This window comes from Echeneis naucrates, chromosome 11 (genome assembly GCF_900963305.1).
Source record: "Echeneis naucrates chromosome 11, fEcheNa1.1, whole genome shotgun sequence".
Lineage (NCBI taxonomy): Eukaryota > Metazoa > Chordata > Actinopteri > Carangiformes > Echeneidae > Echeneis > Echeneis naucrates.
In genome coordinates this window covers 19419227-19444218 of record NC_042521.1, presented here as the reverse complement: position 1 = coordinate 19444218, position 24992 = coordinate 19419227, and the positions used below count along the sequence as shown (strand labels likewise).

Genomic DNA, 24992 nt, shown 5'->3' with positions numbered 1-24992 from the left:
TAAGTTATAATACATTTCTTAGACAAAACCTCTATAAACTAAACTTAAAGCCAAAGACAGAAAGTTTAATTTGGGGTAATAGCCCAAAAAATGCAGTTTTTCCTCTGCATTTCGCTCTTTGTTCTCCCTCCTCTGCTCCACTCCTTCCATCTCCCTCTCCTCCACTCCCCATGCTTTCCACTCGATCCCTTCTCTACCTCTCTACATCTACTCCACTCCTCTCTTGCTTCTCCTCATCCTAGTCTACTTCTCACATTGGAGGAAATTCTTGTTCAGTTTTCACAGAAGGTGGTTTTCAAAGGTCTGTGAAGCAATTCTCTCCTGTCTTGAAGTGAAGATTAACCCAGCTGTAGTAAAAAGCCTTTCCACAGGCAGCAGAGGTACACAGGGCTGTGTTTGCCTTAAGAGACAGGTTGGACACAGCAGTGAAGAAAGCCAAAACATCAAATCAAAATTTAACAAATATCAAATCATTCTTTAGCTCTGAGAGTTCAAACATGGAGTTCAGGTATGGCAACGGATGATCAGGGGGAGTAGTAGCAGTTTCATCTCCATTGCCCCCCGAGGCCCTGACTTGCGGTGCACAGCTGAAGCGGATCACCTTTCCTCTCCTGCTTTAATGTTACCTGTGAGCTCATCACCCAAACTTAGAGGCGCATGCATAAGGGACAGCTATGGTGACATCACTTGTACACAAGAGATGTGCATGAACAGAGTTTATGGAATTCTTTAATGCAAATGTAACAAGTACTTCATAGAAATCTAGTAGAGTCAAAAGTACAATATTTGTCTTTCAGATGTAGTGGAGTAAAAGTACAAAGTTTCTAAAATATACATCACTCAAGTAAAGTACAGATCCTCAAACAACTGTACTTAAATAGAGTACATAAGTAAATTTCCTTTGTTACTGTTTAATACTGGTGAGATCATAACCCTAAGACACAATTTGGTGTGACCAGAAGGTTGTTTTAAGCTGTTTGTGTTTGTCAGCAGAATTCCACAAAAACAACTGATCTAAACCTGGTTAAGGAATGGGGGATGGCCTGGTGAAAAACCAATTTGATTCTGGGGCAGAAGTTATTGTGAAATCTATTACTATCTTCAGACATCTGGTGTGTGTTGTTTGACACTGACCTTAGTAGGGCCAGTGCCTGCCCACTTTGGGTGTTTTTGTAGCAGGAAAACACATGCACACACACATTTACACTGTTCAGAAAAACATTATGACCACCAGCATAGTTTTGTGTTGGTTCCCTTTTTGCTGCCAAAACAGGACTGACCCATCAAGACATGGACTCCACCAGACTATGTGTGCTGGGGTATCTGGTATTAAGATGTTAGCAGCAAATCATTAGTACTACACTATACTAAGTACTATAATTTGCAAAGTGGGGTATCCATTGATTTGACTTGTTTGCCCAGCATCAACTGGATTGAAATCCAGGGAATTTGGAGCCAGGCCAACACTTCAAATATGTTGTTGTGCTCCATTTTTTCTTTGTGGTGAATTATCCTGCTGAAAGAGGCAGCATCCATCAAAGAATAGTGTTTCTATAAAAGGGTGTACATTGTCTGTAACAATGCTTAAGTTGGTTGGACATGTCAAAATAACATCCACATGGATGGTAAGACCCAAGGTTTCCCAGCAGAACATTAGTCAAAGCATCACGCTTGCCTTGATCCCATAGTCTTTCGTAGTGTCATGTATTCCCCAGGTAAGCACACACAAAGCCATCCACATGACATCCACCCACTAACAGTTGCTTTGCTGAAGAATTAATCAGTGTTACTTACTTCACCGCTCAGTGGTCATAATACTGTGTGATCTCTGTATATAGTACTGTTCAAAAGTCTCAACTACTATTCGATTATTTTTTTTTGTTTGTTTTGGCAATGCCATAATATATAATTATTTCTCAGTCTAAAGGCCTAAAAATCTGATGAGAAGTTTATTCTTTGAGAGACTGACAGAAGTACAGCAAGGACCTGGTGTGGCATCTGGTGGATTCTGCAGTTTGGAAGAAGCTTTATCAGGAATGGTCTTTGTGGCTGTATTTCTGCCACTGGTGTTGAGGATATTTTACAAATTGATGGAATCATGAAAAGTACAGACATATTTTAATGAATCCTTTTGGAAAGTGGCACTAATCGGGAAATGTCTTATTTTTCTGAATGACAGTGATTCCGAGCACGCTGTTAATTCAGCAAAATCTTATTTTTTAAACAGATTAATATAACCGATGCAGTGGATTAATTTTGATTAATCATGATTAATATTAATTCATTACTAATTGTGTTTCATTTTTCGTGGGCAAGAAAACAAATGAAAGAAGGTAATATATAAATGTGTTTATTTAAACCAAAGATCAGATGTGGTGTCAAGATTGCAATGTAAAAAAAAACTAAACAAAAAAAAAAAAAACACCCTCCCCCTATGCGCAATTTTCCCTGGAGTGGCGAGATATTTGCTGATATTTGGTTTTCATGGGCTCCTGAATGAGCTGACCACAAGTGATGGTATCCATTCCATGGTATCAATATATCGATACTCACACGCAACTCATTTGATTGATTACTCTAATAAAGTATTGATACTAATTAATACATGCAAAATAAAAGCAGGTGTCACTTCTGAATCTTTTATTGGAACCTACTCCAGGGTTTTGTGCCCTCTCCAAGGGACAGTCCTGCATACTAATGCTCAGCTTTCCTCTGTAGTACCAGCCGCCATCCTGGACAGCGATTTACAGCAACCTGCTTGGACAAATTTCATTAGCCCACTGTCCAATATGCATTGCCAGATAATTTTTTTTCAGGATTTGGGGCCGCATTAACTGCATTCAAAATTTTAATCCAAGTAATCATGCTAATATATAAATCTAGATTAGCGACTTCATATATATGTGTGTGTGTCTGTGTATCTATATATAAACTGTTCACTGTTCACAAACTGACTATGGCTCTTCTCTTTCTTCTCTTTCAGATCTTCAGGAGATTCCAGAGGAGATGTAATGCCAATGACGCTGATTAGCTGTAACTGATTTTAATGCCAACTGACTGCCTCTCTTGCTTTTTATTCTACTGCTTTGCTTTTTGCTTGTGACAGTGAAAAATTGTTATCTTCCCTGTGCGCTTTCGTGTGCTTTTATTGCCATAGTTTGATTCCAACAGTCTTAAAATAGCTGAACGGCTGTGATTTTGTCAGATGTGAGGATGTGGCAGAGTTGACATTTGTGCTCCTCGTGTTTGTAATCTTATTTCAGAGGGATTTAACAGACTTTAATAGACTCGCCCTTCACCAATCAGGCAATTAAATTAATTTATAAGTTAATAATATTGTGAAGGTGAAACTTGATTTTCAGAGTTGATATGTTTACTATAGAATTTATTAAACCTCAGTGTAATATCGATAATATTTTAAATGAATCAAAATTGTATTTTTTATGTTAAAAAATGTTTGAAGAGAAAATTACGTGAGATCACAAAATAGTTTGGGGGCCTTTCTGTTTCCTTAGCTCTGTACTGGTAACCTAGCCTCCTTTAACATTTAGAGGGACAGGAGGTGACAGCAGGTACTTGAACCCGCTGCAGCAGAGGCCAAAGGATCAGGAAGAGCCTGAAAATCTCTTTGAAATAGCTGAAGAAAGATCCTCACATCACACATCTTCAACCTGGAATTAAAAACAAATCTGTAAAAGTCTATGAGCTCAAACAAGGGTGACCTGAGGAAAATTGTTTTTCAGTGCAGTGTATTTGATCCTTAGATATATTACACGACTATAGTCAGAGCCCAGTTGACATTAGAGAGAGCTGTCAAAGCAGGTTTGTGCTGAAATAGTGAGAGGAGCAACAATTCAACATTGAATGAGTCAAATCTGATGAACTAACTTAAGGCCTTTTTTTAAAAAATAAACATGTTTATGTCCAGATGACAATAACAAAATACCTCAATAACACCCTTTTCAATCATCACTGGGTGCAAAGGTTACTATGACCTCGAAAAACATTTGCTCAGATTTAATATTAATAAATGATCAGCTCAAATGATTGAAACCTCTTCATGCCTACCAAATGACGATGTCACAGTCACAGTAAAGACACTTCCAGCCTCTCAAGATATACTGAATACTGAATAACAAATCTCATAATTCACTTAAGCTTTTTTTTTAATCTTGTTGACACAACAAACAATAAGTCACGAAGAACTAGATCAAAAGTCACATCAAGACAACATATTATATGTCACATGAACAACAACAATAATAATAAATAACTATCAACCTCTTTAGTTTGGGGCACACCTCACATCGCCACTAAAAAGTGTTGGAATGATGTTCTCACCTATAGTAAAAAGCAAAAATAAAGTCAAAACTAAGGACACATCAGCATGAATGTACCAGCAGGGATAGACAAATGAAATTGAAAAAATAAAAAACATTTAAACAGTTTTACTTAGGGCTATTGTAGGGCTACCACATTAACACAGTCAAGATCAATTAAAAGTCTGCAATTATTGCCTTTATTGAGTGCTGCTGTTTTGTCTCTTCACAGCACTCTTAACTTGCCATCTAGCCCTCAGCAGCTCAAATCAAATCAAATCAAATCAGATTTATTTGTATAGCGCCAAATCATAACAAAGTTACATCAAGGCACTTTACATATAGAGCAGGTCTAGACCAAACTCTTTATAAATTTATTTAAAGAGACCCAACAGATCCCCCGATGAGCAAGCACTTGGCAACAGTGGCAAGGAAAAACTTCCTTTAAGAGGCAGAAACCTCGAGCAGAACCAGGCTCAGGGGGGGCGGCCATCTGCCTCGACCGGTTGGGTTGAGAGAGAGAGAGAGAGAGAGAGAGAGACAGGCAGGCAGGCATTGGAGGGGGGGGGGGTGTAGGCAGGAACATGTTGTTGCATGAAGTTCATGGAGTTGAGCTGTAATACAGAATTCATGCTATATGGGACCAGCAGGTGTTGCAGGAACATGGGATGGAGATGAGTCACCACCTGCAGGATGAGGACAGGGAGAGAGAGGAGAGGAACTGGAAGAGACAGAGACTTTGGCAGAACATGGTTAGTAAGCTTTATGCTTCCTAATGCTGCAAACATCATGGAGATAGACAACAACGATTCACCTTTGATAATTTGTTCTGCCAAATTAAATATGGGTCAAAATGAAGTAGCTTGTTGTGTAAAGTGAACTAATTCAGTGAGCGCAACAGATCCAAAGCCGATGGTGCTAAAAGGACTGCATCACCTGCAAAAAGCAATGATTGAATCCTCCGGCTACTTACTACCAAGTATCTGCACACAGCTCTCATTTTGGATATATAGGGATCAGCTGGCCTTCAGAAGTGGCCGCCTCATGCCATACTCCCACAGAACATGTGGACTGGGAGATTGCCAGGTCCCCTCTAGGATCCCTACGAGAGGAAAGAGCTGGTCTGTTGATGTCTCTTGACCAGGACGGAATTCCCATTGTTCCGCTTCAGTTTGGGGTTCAACAATCGGTCAGAATAGGGCCAACAGCTTGGATCACAGTTCTTTACATTGAGGTGAACTATCTGATTTGAGGACGACGAAAAATTGTTTCTCTGTGCGGAACATGTAGACTGGAGGACAGCCTGACTCCAGCCTGGCGCTTAATTAAATGTAATTATTGGTAATTGTGTGACTCTGAAAAATCCCCTTGTTTTCATGTCCACTTCTGCCTATTTCTTCTTATATATTTAAACTGTATTGTCGATTCATTCAAAATTAAAAGTCAAACAAAACACAGAGCATCAAACAGGTTTAAACAGATGTCTGTCTTTTTTTTTTTTTTTTTTGTGTAGGCTTGCAGGGGGCCTGGAGCTAAACCTTTCGTAGTAAACGCGGGATTTTGCTTAAACAAATGTTAAGTGATTTACACATTAAACCTGTTGTAAAATGATTTTTGCCTCTGGATCTGTATCTAAGCTTGTTTAATAAGGGCCAGTGAGGATACATATTTAAACTCTGCAGCCGAGTAAGAAAACTGTTTGGTTTCTATACCTAATTTCCTCCTTCATAACAAGGGTGTCAGAGGTGACTTTTATGTAACTCACCTGTTTACATCTTCAAATAATGAAAAAATGGCTTCTTTCAATGACAGGTGAATGAACCTATACTTGCTTGAGTCATACATCTAAAATTGAGCTTCAAAAACAGTAACACATAACACAGTAACGCATAATTTTTTTTTGTTTTAGTTCAAATTCCAACTACAGAAGTTTGATCTGTTGGATCTGCATCTGGATCAGATCAGCTTTTTTTCGGAAGTATTGAGAGCTTCATCTGCAGTACAAAGGATTGTATTTTTTCCGGAATATGAGCTTAACCAGTAACACTCACCAGTGATCCTGTTCCCTCATTTTTGTTTGTGTTCATGTCTGCTTGTATATTTTTGCACATAACTGGCACACAATCTTACTCTAATCCTCCAGACAATGTCAGCCAAAAGATGTTTATTAATAACCAACTGGGGCCTAGTAAGGGATATAACTGACATGGTGAACCCACTGGCTCTATATCCTCACCATTCCAGGAGAAATCCAATTATAGGCAGTAGAGGCCAGGTGATGGAATAGGGTTACTGCACAGACATTCCTACTCAGTGTCGGTTTGTATTGTGTTCTAACTCCTCACCTCTCACTGCATCACAAAGACCATTGGTTTGTTGTGCATTTATCACACAAATATATTCATATATTAGTTTAGTTTTGGTCATGAACCCATAACCTTCTTGCTGCGAGTGCTAACCACAATGCTGCCTTGCTGCCAACTTAGAACCTTTAACAACAGAATTAAAGTTGTGCTATTTCATATTTTGGATAATCTCATATCAGTTTTCAAGTGTGATTTACTAACCATTTGTGTTATAGTGTTACTGCCAGGAGGAGGAATCACTGCTGATGTTATGGACCCTCAAACTCTGACAGCTAACATGACTATTTCAATGTACAAGCTCTCTCGCACACTCATCATTGACTACTTTGTATGACTAGTTTTGTTATTTCAGCCTTTTGGGCTTTTGCTTGTTCCCTGTCTGATTTGTCTGCCCTATTCTGCCTGCCTTTTTCGATTCTGACCATTTGTTACCTCCTGGATTAAAGAGCTCGTTTTATGGACTTGATACTTCTGCCTTGCTTCTCTTTTGCACTTTGGTCCACACACACATCGTAGCACATAGATGTGCATAGGTTTAGGTTGACAACATTGAGACTGTCAAGGCTAGAAATGCATGCACATAGTTTTTAATGAGAAAAAACTTACTTTGAGTTAAGTTTTGAAGGAACATGGGATCTGCCATGTAACACTCAGCAGATACTGCAAATCACTGCAGAAGGTGCGAGAGCTGGTTATCCAGTGAGCTTCCCAGTGTTTTATACCGGAGCAGCAGCAAAGTTTTCTCTGAGGTGCAAGAGAAAGTGTTGGCTGACTATTTGAGTCAGGCAGCAGACCTGTATTATGGACTGACTCTGGTAAAATGTACCCTATGCAGTCTTTGGGCCCATCTAGCCTGCACTCCAGGGCTACCAACATTCATTTGTGTGATTCTGATTAAGAATGTACACTTGGCCACACATGCATGTTGTTATTATTATTATTATACTATCTTGGAATCTGCTAACTATCTCTTATTCCCTAATTGTTTTACACACTATGTTTAAAGGTCAATATCTCCCCTTTCTGCAAAGATTATAACCAGTTCTGCTCCTCCGCTAATCAAACTACCCGATTAGCAATGTCCTCTAGCTCTCTCTCTCCACTCTCTGTTCCTCCTTCTCCTCCTCCTATCCTCTCCTGTTCTGTGTGCCTCATGTGTAGTTATTCTTCTGCCTCCTTTTATGATAGCACCTCTTGTCATAGATGTAGGATGATGGTAGAAATGGAGGTGAAAATTAATGAGTTAGAATCACGGCTCCACACTTTAGCTAGCCCAACTTATGCTAGTGTAGCAAGCCTCCCCTCTGTAGCCGGTGCGGGCTGACATAGACGAGCTCATACGGCAGCTGAGATAGTTTCCCACCCCCCAGTGGCTCCCAAGCAGCCGGGATCTAGTCAGGGCGGCTGGGTCACTGACAAGAGGCATAGTCGTAGGCAGCAGCCGGCGGTTCACCACCGACCAGTGCAAATGGACAAATGCTTTGCAAGGAAATATGTGTTCCTTCAACTTGTAAAATTGACTCAACGTCAAGCTGTACATCCCACATTAGGTCGCAATCCCTCCCAGATGCCTCCCAGGGGAGCTGTTCCAGGCATGCAACCTCTTGGAGGAATGATGTCTCTTGCCTGATTTCAGAATGCCCAAGGATCCTCATTCACTCACTCATCTTCATCCGCTTTATCCGTATCCGGGTCGCGGGGCTGTTGGAGCCAATGCCAGTTCACATCGGGCGAGGGGTGGGGTACACCCTGGACAGGTCGCCAGTACATCGCAGGGCCAACACAAGGACAAACAGAGACAAAAAGCACTCACGCTTGCATTCATACCGATGGTCAACTGGGGCGGACCTCAACAATAAGCAGAGTGTGAGGAAGATGCTGATCCAAAGACATATCTGGAGGAAAGTCTCTGTAGAGGAGTGGCTTACCTGGTAACTATAAGATCTGGGGCTACCAGCATGGGGTGCTGTCCAGACTGCTCTGGCCTCTGCACATTTATGAAAAGCTGGAGAGGAAGATTAACACCTACCTGTGGAGATGGTGGTTGAGCAATTTAAGGTAAGACAATCCAGGCTATGATGCGGCGAGACAGCAGGGATGAGAGGGTACCAAAGGCAGGAATTGTGGTCAGGAAAGGCTGCAAGTGGTCAGCCAAAAGAGCCATGACAGAGGTGAAGAATCATCTGCAGCATGCCAACACTGTTGGGTTGATAGCCCAGGGCATGATTGGACTGGGCTGCTCCACCAGAGTGAGCTGAATCAAAGCGGATTTTGTTAGAATAAATGTACATAAAGTGATAGTGAAGTACTGCTCAACTTTTACTGACCCTGCAAGAATGCAGAAACCTGTGTTTTTATTAGCAGGAGCAGAGGTCATACCTCCGAAGAAGAAGCAACGACCTTCGAAGAAGATTTATGAAGAAAGGGAGGATGTCGAAGCGAGATTACTTCGTTCATAAATTACCCCCCAATGTGTTTGAGTTTCTTGTGACTTATAACTTGAATATAAATCATATAACAAGCGTCTATTCATTCACTACTTGCAGCTATGTATTCTCACCTTTAGAGCTGCAAGAATTTGTAACTAGGGACCACCCTAAGGAAATAAAAAGATGGGAGAACAGAAGAGATACTCCAGAGCGGGTAGAGAGTGTCACTGAGCACATCTCTGTCTGTTCTCCTTGCAAGTAAAATGAGCGCTGTTGTCCTTTGTCTTTCTTCCCTGTGTGTTTAATAATGTTCTAGGTGGGTTAAACCTGACACGGATCCAAGACAGAAGTTGAGCACAGTGCAATCTGCAAGACTGAGGAATAACCCCCCACCCCATGTAAAGGCTGTGAAGGGAGCACAAGGAAGGGTGCTAACTTGGCAGGATATCTGGAGCATGGAATGACATTGGACAAAGTTCTTGCTGTGTTCTGTCTATGATGTTATGCCTACTTCATCAAACCTCCATACATGGTAGGGTTGGCAGAGAGCCCCAAGTGCAAACTTTGTGGCAAGCAAACAAACCTCAAGGAGGCCAGGGTACCTGTAAAGGTGGGCCAGGTGTGATGTCCCATTGTATTTTGCATATAACCTGAATGTCATCCCGCTATACACAGCTATATAGAAGAAAATCTGTATCGGCTCTTGTAGTTTTCCCTTTGTAGTTATGAAAAGATATCCTGGCAGAACTGACTTGCCCAATTCTTAATAATTTTAGTTAGAGGGATATTCCCTGTCAGACATTTGAATTTCTGACATATGGCTAAAGCTTATTTAGAGTCCTCAAAAAACAGATTTTTACCTCCAGTTTCTAGGGTTAGGGTTAGTTTCTATCCAGTGTCATTTGGTGTGGGTCCTCTTGACTGCACTTAACCTGTTCAGCCCATGACATACAAATTTAAAACAGTTTAAAAGGCATCCAGAAAGATTCTGTGATGATGTTATCTCAACCAATGGCCTATCAAACTATCCTCATCATTCATATAATGAGAGCACATGTATATTAATACACTAGGCCTGTCATCATTAACATGACATGACATGACTTCACTGATATCAATTAAAAGGCCGTAATGAAGTCAAATGGAATTGGCAGCTTGTGTAAAGCTGAATGAAGATGTTTTTTTTATTTTATAATGCAGTCAAGCTATATTTTTAAAGCAGACATTGTGTTCCCTCAGCCCTATTGCACTTATGTTGTGAAAAAAATCTAAAAGGTAAGTTGATAGAATCATTTTCTTTGACTCCCAGTGAAGATAAATTGGTGAGAACTGCTTTCCACTGTTAATTCTGCCTGTGTTGAGGTTTCCTCAATCCATCCAATATTTACTCCAAAAAGTGGTAAATCACATTGAAATTTGTATTGTTTGACAGCCTTAATATATACAGTATCCATATATTTTATGGACTCTTGTTTTCTAGTTTCCTGTATTTTTTCGAAGTTCAAGCTGAAAGATAGAACATTTTCAGTTAGAACAGGAAATTGATCATCCTCTACCTACATGAATTATGGTTAAAATTCAATTTTTTTTTTTAATTAAAAAAAAATAAAAAATCAGGCTTCCATTAGTAAGCTTCCACATACTGCTTCCACTTGTACCAGAATGCACTAATTCCTTGGTGAAAATGAAGGAGGTGTACATATAGAAGCTCAAAATATAAGAGTATTAACAAGAAATTATAAACATGAAATAATTCATTCTTTATCACAAACACATTTGTACAATAACTAATCTTCAATTGTCCCACTACTCCTGACACAAATCCGCTTATGTAATTATGTGTGCTTTATTAAGTAAAGTGACTTGATCTCTTTGGGAGTAGAGCTGTTGCTCAACTGCAGTTTGGACATAACAAAATTAAATATGGAAACCTGTAATGCTTATTCAAGAGTGATGCGTTTTTATGAGATCTTTAGAGGTTTCAAATGCCTCTAAAACATTTTTAGGATAAAACTGAACAGTGAACAGCCTGTTGAAGCAGCATGTCAGACAAAATATTTTTCATATCATCTTCACTGAATTTCTCCTACACCTCCTTTTACTTCATATAAACGGCAACCAACAGACAGTCAAAGAGAACTGCCCATAAAATAAAATACATTTGAGGAAGTGTATCTTGAAGTTCATTTGCTGCTCCTGTAAGGCAGGGGAAGAAATGATCTGTGGGTAGGTTTAGGGGCTTAGATGTGGGAGTGTCTTCTCATGTCTCATATAAATGGTCTGCCTCTATCTATATTGAGTTCGGTTCCTCCACCAGTTTGCCGTGCTCTCTCCTGTACCTATTCGTCATCTTGTGAAAATCCGCTAAATCTCAGACAAAATGGAAGCCATTAAGAAAAAGATGCTCATGCTGAAGTTGGACAAGGAAAATGCCCTGGATCAGGCTGAGCAGGCTGAAGCAGACAAGAAAGCTGCTGAGGAGAGAAGCAAACAGGTGGGTAATGAACAGACAAATACAGAGATTGGTCGAGGCAGATGGCCGCCCCCCCCTGAGCCTGGTTCTGCTCGAGGTTTCTGCCTCTTAAAGGAAGTTTTTGTTTGCCACTGTCGCCAAGTGCTTGCTCATCGAGGGATGTGTTGGGTCTCTTTAAATAATTTCATAAAGACTTTGGTCTAGACCTGCTCTATATGTAAAGTGTCTTGATGTAACTTTGTTATGATTTGGCGCTATACAAATAAATCTGATTTGATTTGATTTGATTTGAGAGATAAAAACTCGGTTAAAAATTGGTTTGCCATGACATTATTTTGCTGATGTGACATTTGAAACATTTTCCAGTGATAATTTTTTCTGTAATAAGCAATCTGACTGATACCCTGGGTTAGGATCAAACACTGGGATGAATGAATAGTGGCATATCATCTCTGGAAATTTGCAGACTACAAAAATGAGCAAATATGTCTCCAAAGATGTAGAGCTGCTAAGCGCCAGACCTAGTCTGGTGTCCAGAAGATCTTCAAATAGAAAGGGAATTAAACCCAGAACATTCTTGATGTGAGGAAACAGTGCAAACCACTGCATCACTGTTCTTCCTATCTTTGTGACAATTTAGCTTTTCAAAATAAAGAAATAAATATATATTGTCATTCAACTAGTTGAAAGTGATTGACTGTAAAGGGTGATATGAATTAACATGCTCATAACGGGAGAGGGGGATACTATGGCAGGCTGCAACGAGCGATGTTCTGGGATTAAAGGAGCAAAACATCTATGAAGGGTAGCTCCCAGCTGATGACCCTGCAGCCTGCCAAACGGCACTGTTGGACGTGCGTCAAGCAGGAATGCTGAGCAGGTAGTCTCACCTGTGCTCACATCCAACAATCTAAAATGATCTTAAAAATTTTATATGTAAAACCTGACGTCTCACAATGCCAAAAGTATTGAGACACTTTACTGTGAAGCTCAGCTCAGACTGAGTGTGGACAGACACACACACAAATATATCTGATATCACAAATAACGATGTAGATTACAGAAAGAAATGTGAGTAGGAAGGAGAGATCAGAGAATGGATTGTGTCAAGACTTGAAAATCATGAGCTAAGTCACTCAATCATTCTTACGTGGACAAAATTGTGAACAACCAAGTTGCACGAGGACAAACTGTGACATCAGGGAGAATGGTCTTAGGTGGAATGCACTAGGTGGAAATGGAAAAACTTCTATAAGGACCAGACTCACTAAAACTACACCGATCTGATCTTTATCTGAGAGACATGTTACTCTAAGATCTCTGGTCTAATGAAACCAAGCCAAAAGAGTCAGCTTTGCAGCTTTGAAGGAAACCAGACCCCAACATTGGTGGAGAGATTCTTCGTGAAAGCCTGCTCCTAAGCTCAAAACCTCAGCCTCTAAACAATGGAATGATCCACTGCCAAGACAAGAAGGTGAGGCTCAGAGATGACTGAGTCCAGACCTGAACAAGCAAAAATTTCTGTGTAGACATGTGGACTGACATCTGTCCATCACCTTTTTCTTTTTCATCAACACCTTCATGGACAGTCTGTCCAAATGTATGCATAATTGTCCAAGTTTTAGATGAACAAGCTAGCTTGAGCCATTTTAAACCAATATCTGGTCTCATGCTGAAATGCTATACATTAAGTTAACCTCAGGAACATTTTCTCATTACTGCACTATTGCACTACTGTACAATAATCCAATACAAATCTCTATATCTATCTATCTATATGTATAGATAGATAGATATATTTGTCTTTCCCTTAACATGTCCAAGGTGGAAACACCAGAGTGAAATTCCTAGTATGTTTACACATACCTGGCAATAAAACTATTTCTGATTCTGATTGTGATACTGAAGTTCTTAACTTTTAAAGCCGTAAAACAATATCCGCTCTCCTTCCCTCAAGTCTTGGGTCTGTAGAGTTAATCTGGGTTTCTGGATTATAAATTCCCCCCTGTGCTGAACAGGAGATACATCCAAAAGGAAAGGGATTTATGGTTCACGAGGATGAATGTTGTTTCAATGGCAAATATCCCCTGGACACTGTGGGTTGTTAGACTGACTCTGTCTGATCTTTCACTGTCAGCATGAAGACGAACTGCTGCAGATGCAGAAAAAGCTGAAGGGAACAGAGGATGAGTTGGATAAATACTCAGAGGCTTTGAAGGATGCTCAGGAGAAGCTGGAGGTGGCTGATAAAAAGGCTGCAGATGTGAGTGAAACACAGCACACAGACACACACACTGAACATATGATTTATAAGAACTACTGCACATGCACACTGCAATCTTAGAGCCATCTGCTGCTGGCGGACCATATGAGTCTGGACTCTAATCATGCCATTGTAAACCAACCCTGACTGATTCACTGCTTGTCCCTAACATTCCATTCTCCCCATGCTCAACGTGGACTCTCCAGCTGTCAGTGGGATTCAAAGCCCTATTTTTGCCATGAGGTCTGCCGCTCAACCTTGACCATGAGCTTAACAATAGTCCAAGTCAGTTTTAGGTTCACAGTCATCATCCATTCCTCCCAGGTCAACCTTCCTCCACTCCTACCCCCAACCAAGTCATGCAGTGAGACCATGTAGATGTCATTTGTTACTGCATAAGAACATTTCAACAAAACGGAATACAGAAATATATTAAATTTGCGTCTGTATATAGACATATTACAATCACATGTATACATCAGTTTAGTACATATATAATATAATATAATATAATCTATAATGGGCAGCACAGCTGAAAAGTGGTTAGTGCTGCTACCCCACAACAAGAAGGTCCTAGGTTCAATTCATAGGCCTAGGTCCTTTCTGTGCAGTTTGCATGTTCTCCCCGTGTTTGTATGTGATTCCCATCAGATACTCTGGTTTCCTCTACAGTTCAAAGACATGCATGTTTAGGTTTTCCGTAGGTCTGAGTGTGAGTGTGAGTGGTTGTCCATCTCTGTCTGTCTCTGTATGTTGGCCCTGCATCATACAGACTGGCAGCCTGTCCAGGGTGTACCCTGCCCTTGCCCAATGTGAGCAGGGATTGGCTTCGGAAACAGATAGGCAATGGAAGAGGAGTAAATGAATGAATGATCTATATTCCGAATATGTAGATACACATTATATCACATACATGATATCAAGATAAACAGATTTCATGTAACATACATTGACAGTATGAACATATAAACATAAATATGTTTTTATGACACAGACATGAAAGACAGGTGTGTCAATATTCCAATTCTAAATATGCTTAATTTTAAAAGTACATATATCCCATATATGAAAATCCATTATATATGCATATATGTACCTGATGAGGCTTTGAACTGGGTAGCGCCTCCTGTTCCTCTTCTCTCACTGGATAAGAATGTATTCATCTACATATAGAAAGAGCAGCTGCAGCACGGACCATTATTCTGCCAGGAACCAAACACCAGCGCTGATTTGGATATGTCTGGGAATTAACCTTGAACTAAAATCCATCAACAAAAATAATTCTACAATTCTACACCACAGTTACTTACACACACCAGAACAAGCTGTCAGAGATGATCTAAGTGTTGTTTTTGGTTTCCGATCTGCTTTCCTGAGCTACGGCCTGTTTTAGCACAAACACACCCACTTTTGCACTACAACCAGTAAATGGGGGATTAATGTCAGCGCTTGAAACAAAAGAGTCGGTCTGTACTGTCTATTTTCAGGCTGAAGCAGAGGTGGCATCTCTGAACAGACGTATTCAGTTGGTGGAGGAGGAGCTTGACCGTGCACAGGAGAGACTGGCCACGGCTCTACAGAAGCTGGAGGAGGCTGAGAAAGCCGCAGATGAGAGTGAGAGGTGACTTTCGAGGAAACTTCTTCTATTCAGATCATCAGCAGAATGAGACAAGAAGGATATTAAATAGAAGGCTGAGGAAACTGACCTCACCTTTACTGCTATACCTGGTGGATGGACAGCTGTTCATGGTCAGAGTCAGAGACAATAATCTTTGTCCCTGAACGATTGACTCTGAAGACTTACACAGGCTCTCTTAACTAGATCTCATTTCAGTCTCATTTCAGTTCAGGTCTCACAGACTTCAGGGCTCCTCAACTATACCATAGTAATGTGTCAACTGTAAGATGATTTACACAGTGGAGCAGTTTGGGAGCTGTAGAAAGCGAGAGGTCATAGGTCAAAAAGGCAGCAAAGAGCAGCAGAGAGATCAGATGCATCTGTCAAACCATGTCAATACAGTTTATAGTCAAATCAAAGGTTGTTTGCCTCAATATCTCAGCCCTGAGTGAGAATGACAACTTGTTCTAGGTATACCCCTTAATGTCATTTGAGATAGTCTCAAGTGACTGCGTGACTATCAGATGGTTCCCCAGACTTTCTGTAAGAATTGTTTTTTCATTACTGGTGAGAAATTAATCTTGGATGAGCAGTATATGTTGGAATACTTTGACCATAAAAAGAAGGACACAGGGATCTAGTCTCACCACTGTGACACCACAGTGTCACACCACACAAGGCTTGGGTGGCTTGATAATGCTTAGCAATTAAATAGTTTTAATTAGTGTGAAGGGATACATTATGGTATGTCTGTGTGTAGAGGGATGAAGGTGATTGAGAACAGAGCTCTGAAGGATGAGGAGAAGATGGAGTTACAGGAGATCCAGCTCAAGGAGGCCAAACACATTGCAGAGGAGGCTGACCGCAAATATGAGGAGGTGAGTTACGCATCTGTAGCATCACTGTCTTCAGGTGGGTACAACAATGTGGTTGGAGTGGGGATGGGAAAGGGTAGTCCATGTGAGAAGCCTGATGTTTTTATCATTCAATTGTGCAGGTGGCTCGTAAGCTGGTGATTGTTGAAGGAGAGCTGGAACGCACAGAAGAGAGAGCAGAGCTGGCTGAAGCGTGAGTACATTCATCATCTGGTCATGTATCATTGCTAAATTAGTCTTGGGATCTGATCTGACAGGTCAGTATGTTCATCTAAGATTTGGTGTAATTTCCCTGCATTTCTACACTGTGGTTGCTGGCTGCTCAATAAGCCACCTGATCCTGAGGTTTTGGTGGTTTTTCGTTTACATGATGTCTACAAAATCATGAAATATAACATAAAACCGCCTGCTGTAATTCAGAGAAATCAAGGCACTTTACATATAGAGCGGGTCGAGACCAAACTCTTTTAAATTATTTATAGAGACCCAACAGATCCCCCGACAAGCAAGCACTTGACGACACTGGCAAGGAAAAGCTTCCTTTAAGAGGCAGAAACCTCGGCAGAACCAGGCTCAGAGGGGGGCGGCCATCTGCCTCGACTGGTTGGGTTGAGAGTGGGAGAGAGAGAGAGAGAGAGAGAGAGAGAGAGCGAGAGAGGTACAGGGGGTAGCGTAGTGTAGGATGAGAATGAGAATGAGAGCAGGAGAGGGGGATATTCAAACAGGTGTAGGCAGTTCATGGAGTTCATGGAGATGATGCTGTAGTATGGAATTTATGAGGATAAGGGAGCAGCAGGCGTTGCAGGAACATGGGATGGCAATGAGTCACCACCTACAGAATGGGGACAGGGAGAGGGAGGAGAGGAACTGGGAGAGACAGAGACTTCAGTCTGCATTGTGGTTGGATTGACAATTTCAGATAGATTTCCAAAAACTCTCCATGGAAATTTTGGATTAAGAACTTTTGTAAAAAAAGTTTGTTAAAAATTATAATGCAAAGCAATCCACAAACAGTCAGCTAAACAATTATAATAGTCTTTAAAAATAAACAATTAATCGTGGACAAATCAACAGAATACATTGGATGAATAGATGAACACTCAGTCAACATGCTAAATCAAACTATAACCTACATTCTTCTTTTTAACAGCAAACTTGCTAGCAAAAAGCAGAAGAAACATCATCACACATATGGTAGAACTTTTCAATTGTCAAGGAGATGGTTTTAGATATTTTACCTATCTAATTTACTGGCTAGCTCACTACTGTATGAACATATTCTATTTATTTTACATTGAAGATCAAATGTATTTAACCCAGTAATCATTTTAACATACTTGGCTGGATGTAGTCATCGGCTTGAATGCAGTTGTGTGGCTTAATTTGTTGTGTAGTGTGCAGGGCTCTACACACTATGTCCATTTGATGGAGGAATGCATAGTGCAGGGTTTAAGGTATTTAGGTTGCCTGTTAGAGGCTAACTTACAATTTCGAAAATTGGCAATGTAGTACTGTTAATTCCCATCAATGCATTGCGCATGTGGTTGAGGAATAGCATAGATATTTAAGCATACTTACATTCAAATTGATTGTTTTAGTAAAGATTATACTACAATATATTTTTCCCAACTATATTTAAAATTACTGCCTATTAAAGGCCAACTTTCATTTTCATAAATTTCAGGTTCAACCTGTTTTATCCCATATGTCCCTTTTAATTCCTATGTATTCCTGTTAATTCTCACATATTTCCATTGATTCCCATAGAAAGTTTCCAACTTTGAAAATCTCAGGTATTTTTCAAATATTTATACATTAGCGTAGGATTATTTTGAGGCGCTCTCTTCACCTCGTGGGCCCACCACCTGCTGGGATGACCGATGGGGTCGGGTGCGCTGCCAGTTGGGTGGCAGTGAAGGCGGGGCGGCCTCAACGACCCAGAGGGTCTTGGCGACAGAGGCTGACTCTGGGGACATGGAATGTCACCTCGCTGGGGGGGGGGGGCAGGGCTTGTGCGGGAGTTGGAGCGCTACCAGTTGGATCTGGTGGGGCTTACTTCTTCGCATAGTCGGGGTTCTGGATCCCTACTCCTGGAGAGGGGTTGGACTCTATTCTTCTCTGGAGTTGGTCATGGGGTGAGGCGCCTGGCGGGTGTGGGGATACTCACAAGCCCCCGGCTGCGCGCCACTATGCTGGAGTTCTCCCTGGTAGACGAGAGGGTCACCTCCCTACGCCTCAGGGTTGTAGGAGGGAAAACTCTGACTGTTGTTTGTGCATATGCACCAAACAGCAGTTCGGAGTATTAGGCCTTCTTGGAGACCCTGGATCGGGTCCTGTATGGGGCTCCAGTAGGGGACTCCATAGTCCTATTGGGGGCTTCAACGCGCACGTGGGCCATGATGGAGACACCTGGAGGGGCATGAACGGGAGGAACGGCCTTCCTGATCTTAACCCGAGTGGTGGATTGTTGTTGGACTTCTGTGCTAGTCATGGAATATCCATAAAAAACACCATGTTCACGCATAAGGATGCTCATAAGTGTACTTGGTACCAGAGCACCCTAGGCCAAAGGTCAATGATCGATTTTGTGATCGTGTCATCTGATCTGAGGCTGCATGTGTCGGACACTCGGGTGAAGAGAGGGGCAGAGCTGTCAACTGATCACAACCTGATGGTGGGAGGCCTTGGCCCGACAAACCTACAACTCCCACCTTCAGCAGATCTTTTCTAGCATCCCTGTGGAGGTAGGGGACATTGAACCTGAGTGGACGATGTTCACAGCTTCTATTGCCGAAGCTGCCGCAGGGAGCTCTGGCCTTAAGGTGCCTCAAGGGGTGGTAACCCTCAGACACCATGGTGGGCACCGGTGGTCAGGGAAGCCATCCGACTGAAGAAGGAGGCCTACCGGGACATGCTAGCCCGGGGGACTCCCGAGGCAGTTGCAAGGTACTGACAGGCCCGACGAGCTGCAGCCTCAGCGGTGAGGGAGGCAAAGCAGCAGGTGTGGGAGGAGTTCGGAGAATGCATGGAGAAGGACTTTTGGGAGGCACCAAGGTGTTTCTGGACAAATCGTTCGGCATCTCAGGAGGGGAAAGTGGGGGAACATCCAAGCCATTTCTGGCAAGGATGGTTCACTGTTGACCTCAACTGAGGAGGTTGTCAGCAGGTGGAAAGAGCACTTTGAGGAACTCCTGAATCCAACTTGCACGTCCTCTGGGGTGGAGGCAGAGCTGGAAGATGATGGAGGATCAGCGTGGATCTCCCAGGAGGAGGTCACTGAGGTGGTCGAACAACTCCACAGTGGCAAAGCCACGGGGGTTGATGAGATCCCTCCAGAAATTTTGAAGGCTCTGGGTGTTGAGGGGCTGTCGTGGTTGACACACCTTTTCAATATTGCGTGGAAGTCTGGAACAGTATCAAAGGAGTGGCAGACCAGGGTGGTGGTTTCCTTGTTCAAAAAAGGGGACCAAAGGATGTGCGCCATTTACCGAGGCATCACACTCCTCAGCCTCCCTGGGAAAGTCTACTGGTGCTGGAATCCTTTCCAGGAGTCCGGCAGATTGTCAAACCTTTGATTGAAGAGGAGCAAATGCGGATTCCGTCCTGGTCGTGGAACAACGGACCAGATCTTTACCCTTGGACGTGTCCTGGAGGGGGCCTGGGAGTACGCCTATCCAGTCTACATGTGTTTTGTGGACTTGTATGACCGGGTTCCTCGGGATATGTTGTGGGAAGTGCTGCGGGAGTATGGGGTGAGGGGGGCCTGGTTGAGGGCCATCCAATCTCTGTATTCCCAAAGCGAGAGCTGTGTCGGTTCTCTTGTTTCAGGTGGGGGTTGGCCTCCGCCAGGGCTGCGCTTTGTCACCAATCCTGTTTGTGATTTTCATGGACAGGATATCGAGGCGTAGTCGGGGGGGAGGAGGGTTGCAGTTCAGGGAGCTTGGGGTTGCATCGCTGCTTTTTGCAGATGATGTGGTCTTGTTGGCTCCGTCAGTCTGTGACCTCCAGCTCTCACTCGCAGCCGAGTGTGAAGCGGCTGGGATGAGGATCAGCACCTCTAAATCAGAGGCCATGGTTCTCAGCAGGAAACCAGTGGCATGCGAACTCCGGGTAGGAAATGAGTCCTTATCCCAAGTGAAGGAGTTTAAGTATCTCGGGGTCTTGGTTACGAGTAAGGGTAAGATGGAGCATGAGATCGGCCGGAGAATCAGAGCAGCAGGGACGGTGTTGTGTTCGCTATACCGCACTGTTGTGATGAAGAGCTGAGCTAGAAGGCAAAGCTCTCCATCTACTGGTCAGTCTTTGTTCCTACCCTCACCTATGGTCATGAGCGATGGGTCATGACAGAAAGAACGAGATTGCAGTTACAAGCGGCTGAAATGGGTTTCCTCAGGAGGGTGGCTGGTGTCTCCCTTAGAGATAGGGGAGGGACTCGGAGTAGAGCTGCTGCTCCTTCGCGTGAAAAGGAGCCAGTTGAGGTGGTTCGGACATCTGATAAGAATGTCCATAGGAGGTGTTCCTGGCATGTCCAGCTGGGAGGAGACCACGGGGCAGGCCGAGGACCAGGTGGGGAGATTATATCTCCACTCTGGCCTGGGAGCACCTTGGGATCCCCCAGTCAGAGTTGTCCAGTGTGGCCGGGGAAAGGGAAGTTTGGGGAAAGTGGTTGAATATGAGATGAGATGAGATTAGCCAATGAAATGCTTGTGTTGCGCTTGTGATGGAAGGAAATTTTCATTGTGTGTTCCTGTCGGCCTATCTGTCACTTAGTAATTAAAATAAAGGCATAAAAAGACCCAAACAATACCCAACCCCCCAAAAAATGTATTTTAGACTTTTAAAATAAAGTTGATATTTTACGAGAAAAAGTTGTAATAAGAGAATGAAGTTGTACTTTTAAGAGAAAGAATTATATCATATTACAGTTCTGGAAATAAAGGATAAAATACAAATTTATTCATGAAACCTGTACAGTGCTGTAAGTGCTGAATGTCCTTCATTTTAATCTAAAGGACTTCTAATGTGATATTGCTCTTTTAAAATTAACCACTAAAATAAACAACCATGGTTTTGTCTTTCTTCTGATTTTTTATTTTTTTTTTTAACAAAAAAATTTCTTCACCTGTACCACTACATGAGGGATGAAAGCCTGTGGTCACTCTGATTTTTCTTCTTTCTGTGACATAAAAACTAAACCAGTAAGTGTGCTGAACTCGAGGAGGAACTGAAGAATGTCACCAACAACCTGAAGTCTTTGGAGGCCCAGGCTGAGAAGGCAAGTTACAGTACTTAAACCCAGCATTGGCCTAGCATGCTTCTCTTCTGCTTATCATCAAGGATAGATTGATGAGTTGAGTCTGTAATCTAAAGATACTGAGCAACAAAAAGACTGTTGTAGTAACACCCCCTTTTTCATCCAGGAATAACCTGCATCAGGTTATTCATCGTCCACACTTTGACACCAGATGCTAGTGTCAACCTGTGGATACTGATGCTCGAATGTCAGGTTCTTCTAACAAGCAGAAAGGGCCATCACCCTCTGAACTATACAACCATAACCTGTCACTAAAAACATGGTACTTCTTGGTCAAAGGAGAGCAGGTGGTGCCGGTGAAATAGCAGCTGACACTGAGTTGATGTTGCCATATTAGCTCCTGGAACCGGTCTCTCTCACCAGTGTCATCCCAGCATGTTCACTGGTGTACTAAATCCATTTGATAATTTTTTTAGAGAGCCATTTTAATCAAGGTACCACAGCTAATAGCTTTGATGGCTCTGTGTCTTCTTAAACATTTTCAATGTCACAATGCAAAGATAACAAGGGTTTGAGGTAGAAATGTGTTACACTTCAATGTAGAAGCATATATTCATAATAGCGATAGGAGCTGATCTCTCAGATTATTCTGATGAAACCAAAACAAGCTGCATCATCATCCTGTTGCATAATCTCATCCAACACGCTTACTTACTTCCTGTTTTCTTCCTGGATGTAAACCAGGAATGAGCAGTGCAACAGGTATAAATCACATGAGGGATGTTGTAAGACATCGTGCCTCTGCTAATTTTGAGGTAGCTCCCTTATTTGGCTTTTTCCAAATACATCACTGAACTAGCGGTGTAAAAAAATCTGACATCACCATAAATTGTAGGTCTAAGTAAGTTCCTTCACCTTCTTCCCCACCATCAACATCTTTACCACTGCAATAATATTTAGCATGTCAACCTCATGTTCATTCAGCAGATCTGACAATTCAGCATAAGCAAAGCTGCACAAATGAAATTCTGTTTTTTTTTTTTCACGTGAATGTTGTTTCGCTATAGTACTCTCAGAAGGAGGACAAGTATGAAGAGGAGATTAAGATCCTTACTGACAAGCTGAAAGAGGTGAGTAAGAGTGATTAGACATACTGAAAATAATTAAATTAAGTTCTTTTTTACAGCTAAATTTATCAACAATTCTGAAAGTCTCACCCACTTTTTCATATCAATATATTTGTGTAAAATCAGGCTGAGACCAGAGCTGAGTTTGCTGAGAGATCTGTGGCCAAGCTAGAGAAGACTATTGATGACCTGGAAGGTACAAATATTGCTGTATCTATTTTAACACTGAACGAGGTGAAGTAATCACCTTTCAGAGTTATGTTTTGACAGTTGAAATGATGGAGTGGAAGAAAAGAGACATATGATGACATAAAAAATGCTTGCTGTTAATCCTGGTTTGTGGACAGAACACACTGTTCTGTCTGGTGTTGGTGATATTTATATAGAAATCAAATGTAATGATAAAGATGATATACCTTTAGGTAATATGTTGATATATTTGTTTGTTTGTGCTACAGTTGCATAGGATCCTACTATCCTGACAGGTTTGCTATCTATTTAACAACCTTTAGAGGTCCATATTTTACATTAAAGGAAAATTTTTGATATTGCCACTGTTTTATCTGAAGTGTCGATATATTTCTGGTTTTAAGAACCACTAACCATATCAATGTAGAATTACATCACCTTTCAGTGAGCCAGTCAGAAAAAATCTTTTTTGGAATGATCTAAAAAATTTGCTTTTCGATTAACACTCAGAGTAACCAAATCCTGCCAGGTTGGATAGTGGGTCCAAGTGGCTTGCAGTTTTGCTGAGGACAGTGACTAGTTTGTTGTGAATTCACAAAGTTCCAGTGGTCCTGAAATGTTTAGTTTGAAAGCTCTTTTTCTGAATACAGGATGTGTACATTTCTCTGTGGAAAGGACTTACTTGGTTATTAATGTAGAACACAGACTTGCATTATAATTATCCAGTGGACCTCTACATTTCTGTTGTTTTGGACTGTATTACATCCACATAGATTTTTTCCGACTCTTTATCATAAATGCTTCCTCTCTATATGACTGATTCTAGTCTTTTTATATTATATTTTTCTGAGTATTATCTCTTTTTTCCTCTCCTTGGTCTTTGTGGGGACAAACAGATGAGCTATATGCACAGAAACTCAAGTACAAAGCCATCAGTGAGGAACTGGACCACGCCCTAAATGATATGACCTCTATGTAAGTATCATTAATTAGATATCCCAGTAGGACGTAGGATCACAGAGCTTAAAGATAAATAATATTAAAGTATGTTCCAACTGTGTGGTTGATGCCAGTTTAATGAAGATAAAGTTGTGGGGTTAGGGTTAGTTTAGTTACAAGCTCAGTTTATATTTACTTACAGCAGAAACTGTTTCATGTGTAAACATGTACAAAGGGAGGTACTCTCGAGTTGTCAGACTTCTTAGGAAGATATTTTCTTTCATGTATCAAATAATCAATCTTACCAAAGCTTTCCCCATAAAGAAAACATCAATAGGCAAGGATGGCAAAGTGGCAAGGATAAACTTCCTCTAAGAGGCAGAAACCTCAGGGAGAACCAGGTTCAGGGTGGGCAGCCATCTGCTTTGACCGGTTGGGTTGAGAGAGGGAGAGAGAGAGAGCGGGAAAGATAGATAGAGAGAGAGGCATGGGGGGTAGCGTAGGGAGAGAATGAGAGCAGGAGAAGGGGTATTCAAAACAGGTGTAGGCAGGAACATGATGCTGCATGAAGTTCATGGAGATGATGCTGTAGTATGGAATTCATGGGGAAAAGGGATCAGCAGGCATTGCAGGAACATGGGATGGCAATGAGTCATCACCTGCAGGATGAGGACTTTAAGAGGCAGAAACCTCGGGCAGAACCAGGCTCGGGGGGCACCTTCTGCCTCAACCGATTGGTTAGAGAGAGAGACACAGCGTTTAAAACATTTTATGATGTTTTTATGACTATTATTCACTAAATTGCAAATGCAATTATCATCAGATTCTGGACGTCTGAGCTCTAGTTCATCATTTAAGAAAACCACTACATTATTGAAGCAGTGGATGACAGACTGTCCACCCATCTGGGCTGAATCTTGGTTTGTTAAGAAAATAATTTAATTCTATCTCCTGGTTCTTCTGTTTTCAGTTGAATGTCTTGAGACTCCACCATTGGTCTGACTGCCCCCCTTACCTCACCCTTCCTGCTGGACTTCTGTGTTTCTAATTAATCTTCATTATTCAGTCTCTGCTTCAGTCTTCACTATTCTTCTGTACAACTTCCATTAAAACATGAAATAAGAAACTTCTGTTAGTTAA

The 24992-nt window shown here is 41.7% G+C and overlaps 2 protein-coding genes across 4 annotated transcripts in view; both read left to right on the top strand.

The window, feature by feature from the left end:
- Positions 1–4698, top strand: part of arhgef2a (Rho guanine nucleotide exchange factor (GEF) 2a) — a 60389-nt gene extending 55691 nt beyond the window's left edge. The window contains exon 22 of the mRNA XM_029513406.1: positions 2984–4698. Coding sequence (XP_029369266.1) covers positions 2984–3012 — 29 coding nt within the window. The 3' untranslated portion in view covers positions 3013–4698. The remainder of the gene's footprint in view (positions 1–2983) is intronic.
- Positions 4699–11404: 6706 nt separating this feature from the next.
- LOC115051500 (tropomyosin alpha-3 chain) lies at positions 11405–24992 on the top strand. Of its 3 annotated transcripts, none has more exons than XM_029514907.1 (10): positions 11405–11608; positions 13725–13777; position 14640; positions 15392–15471; positions 16229–16346; positions 16466–16536; positions 21543–21618; positions 22665–22727; positions 22851–22920; positions 23810–23892. In XM_029514907.1, exons 1-10 carry the CDS (start codon positions 11495–11497, stop codon positions 23890–23892), a joined length of 729 nt encoding a protein of 242 aa, XP_029370767.1. In that variant the 5' UTR covers positions 11405–11494. The 3 variants fall into 3 exon arrangements, with proteins under 3 accessions (XP_029370767.1, XP_029370766.1, XP_029370765.1); XM_029514905.1 differs by lacking the exon at position 14640 and adding an exon at positions 24823–24992 and having other exon boundaries at positions 11407–11608; positions 13725–13850; positions 15338–15471; positions 23810–23888; XM_029514906.1 differs by lacking the exon at position 14640 and having other exon boundaries at positions 13725–13826; positions 15440–15471.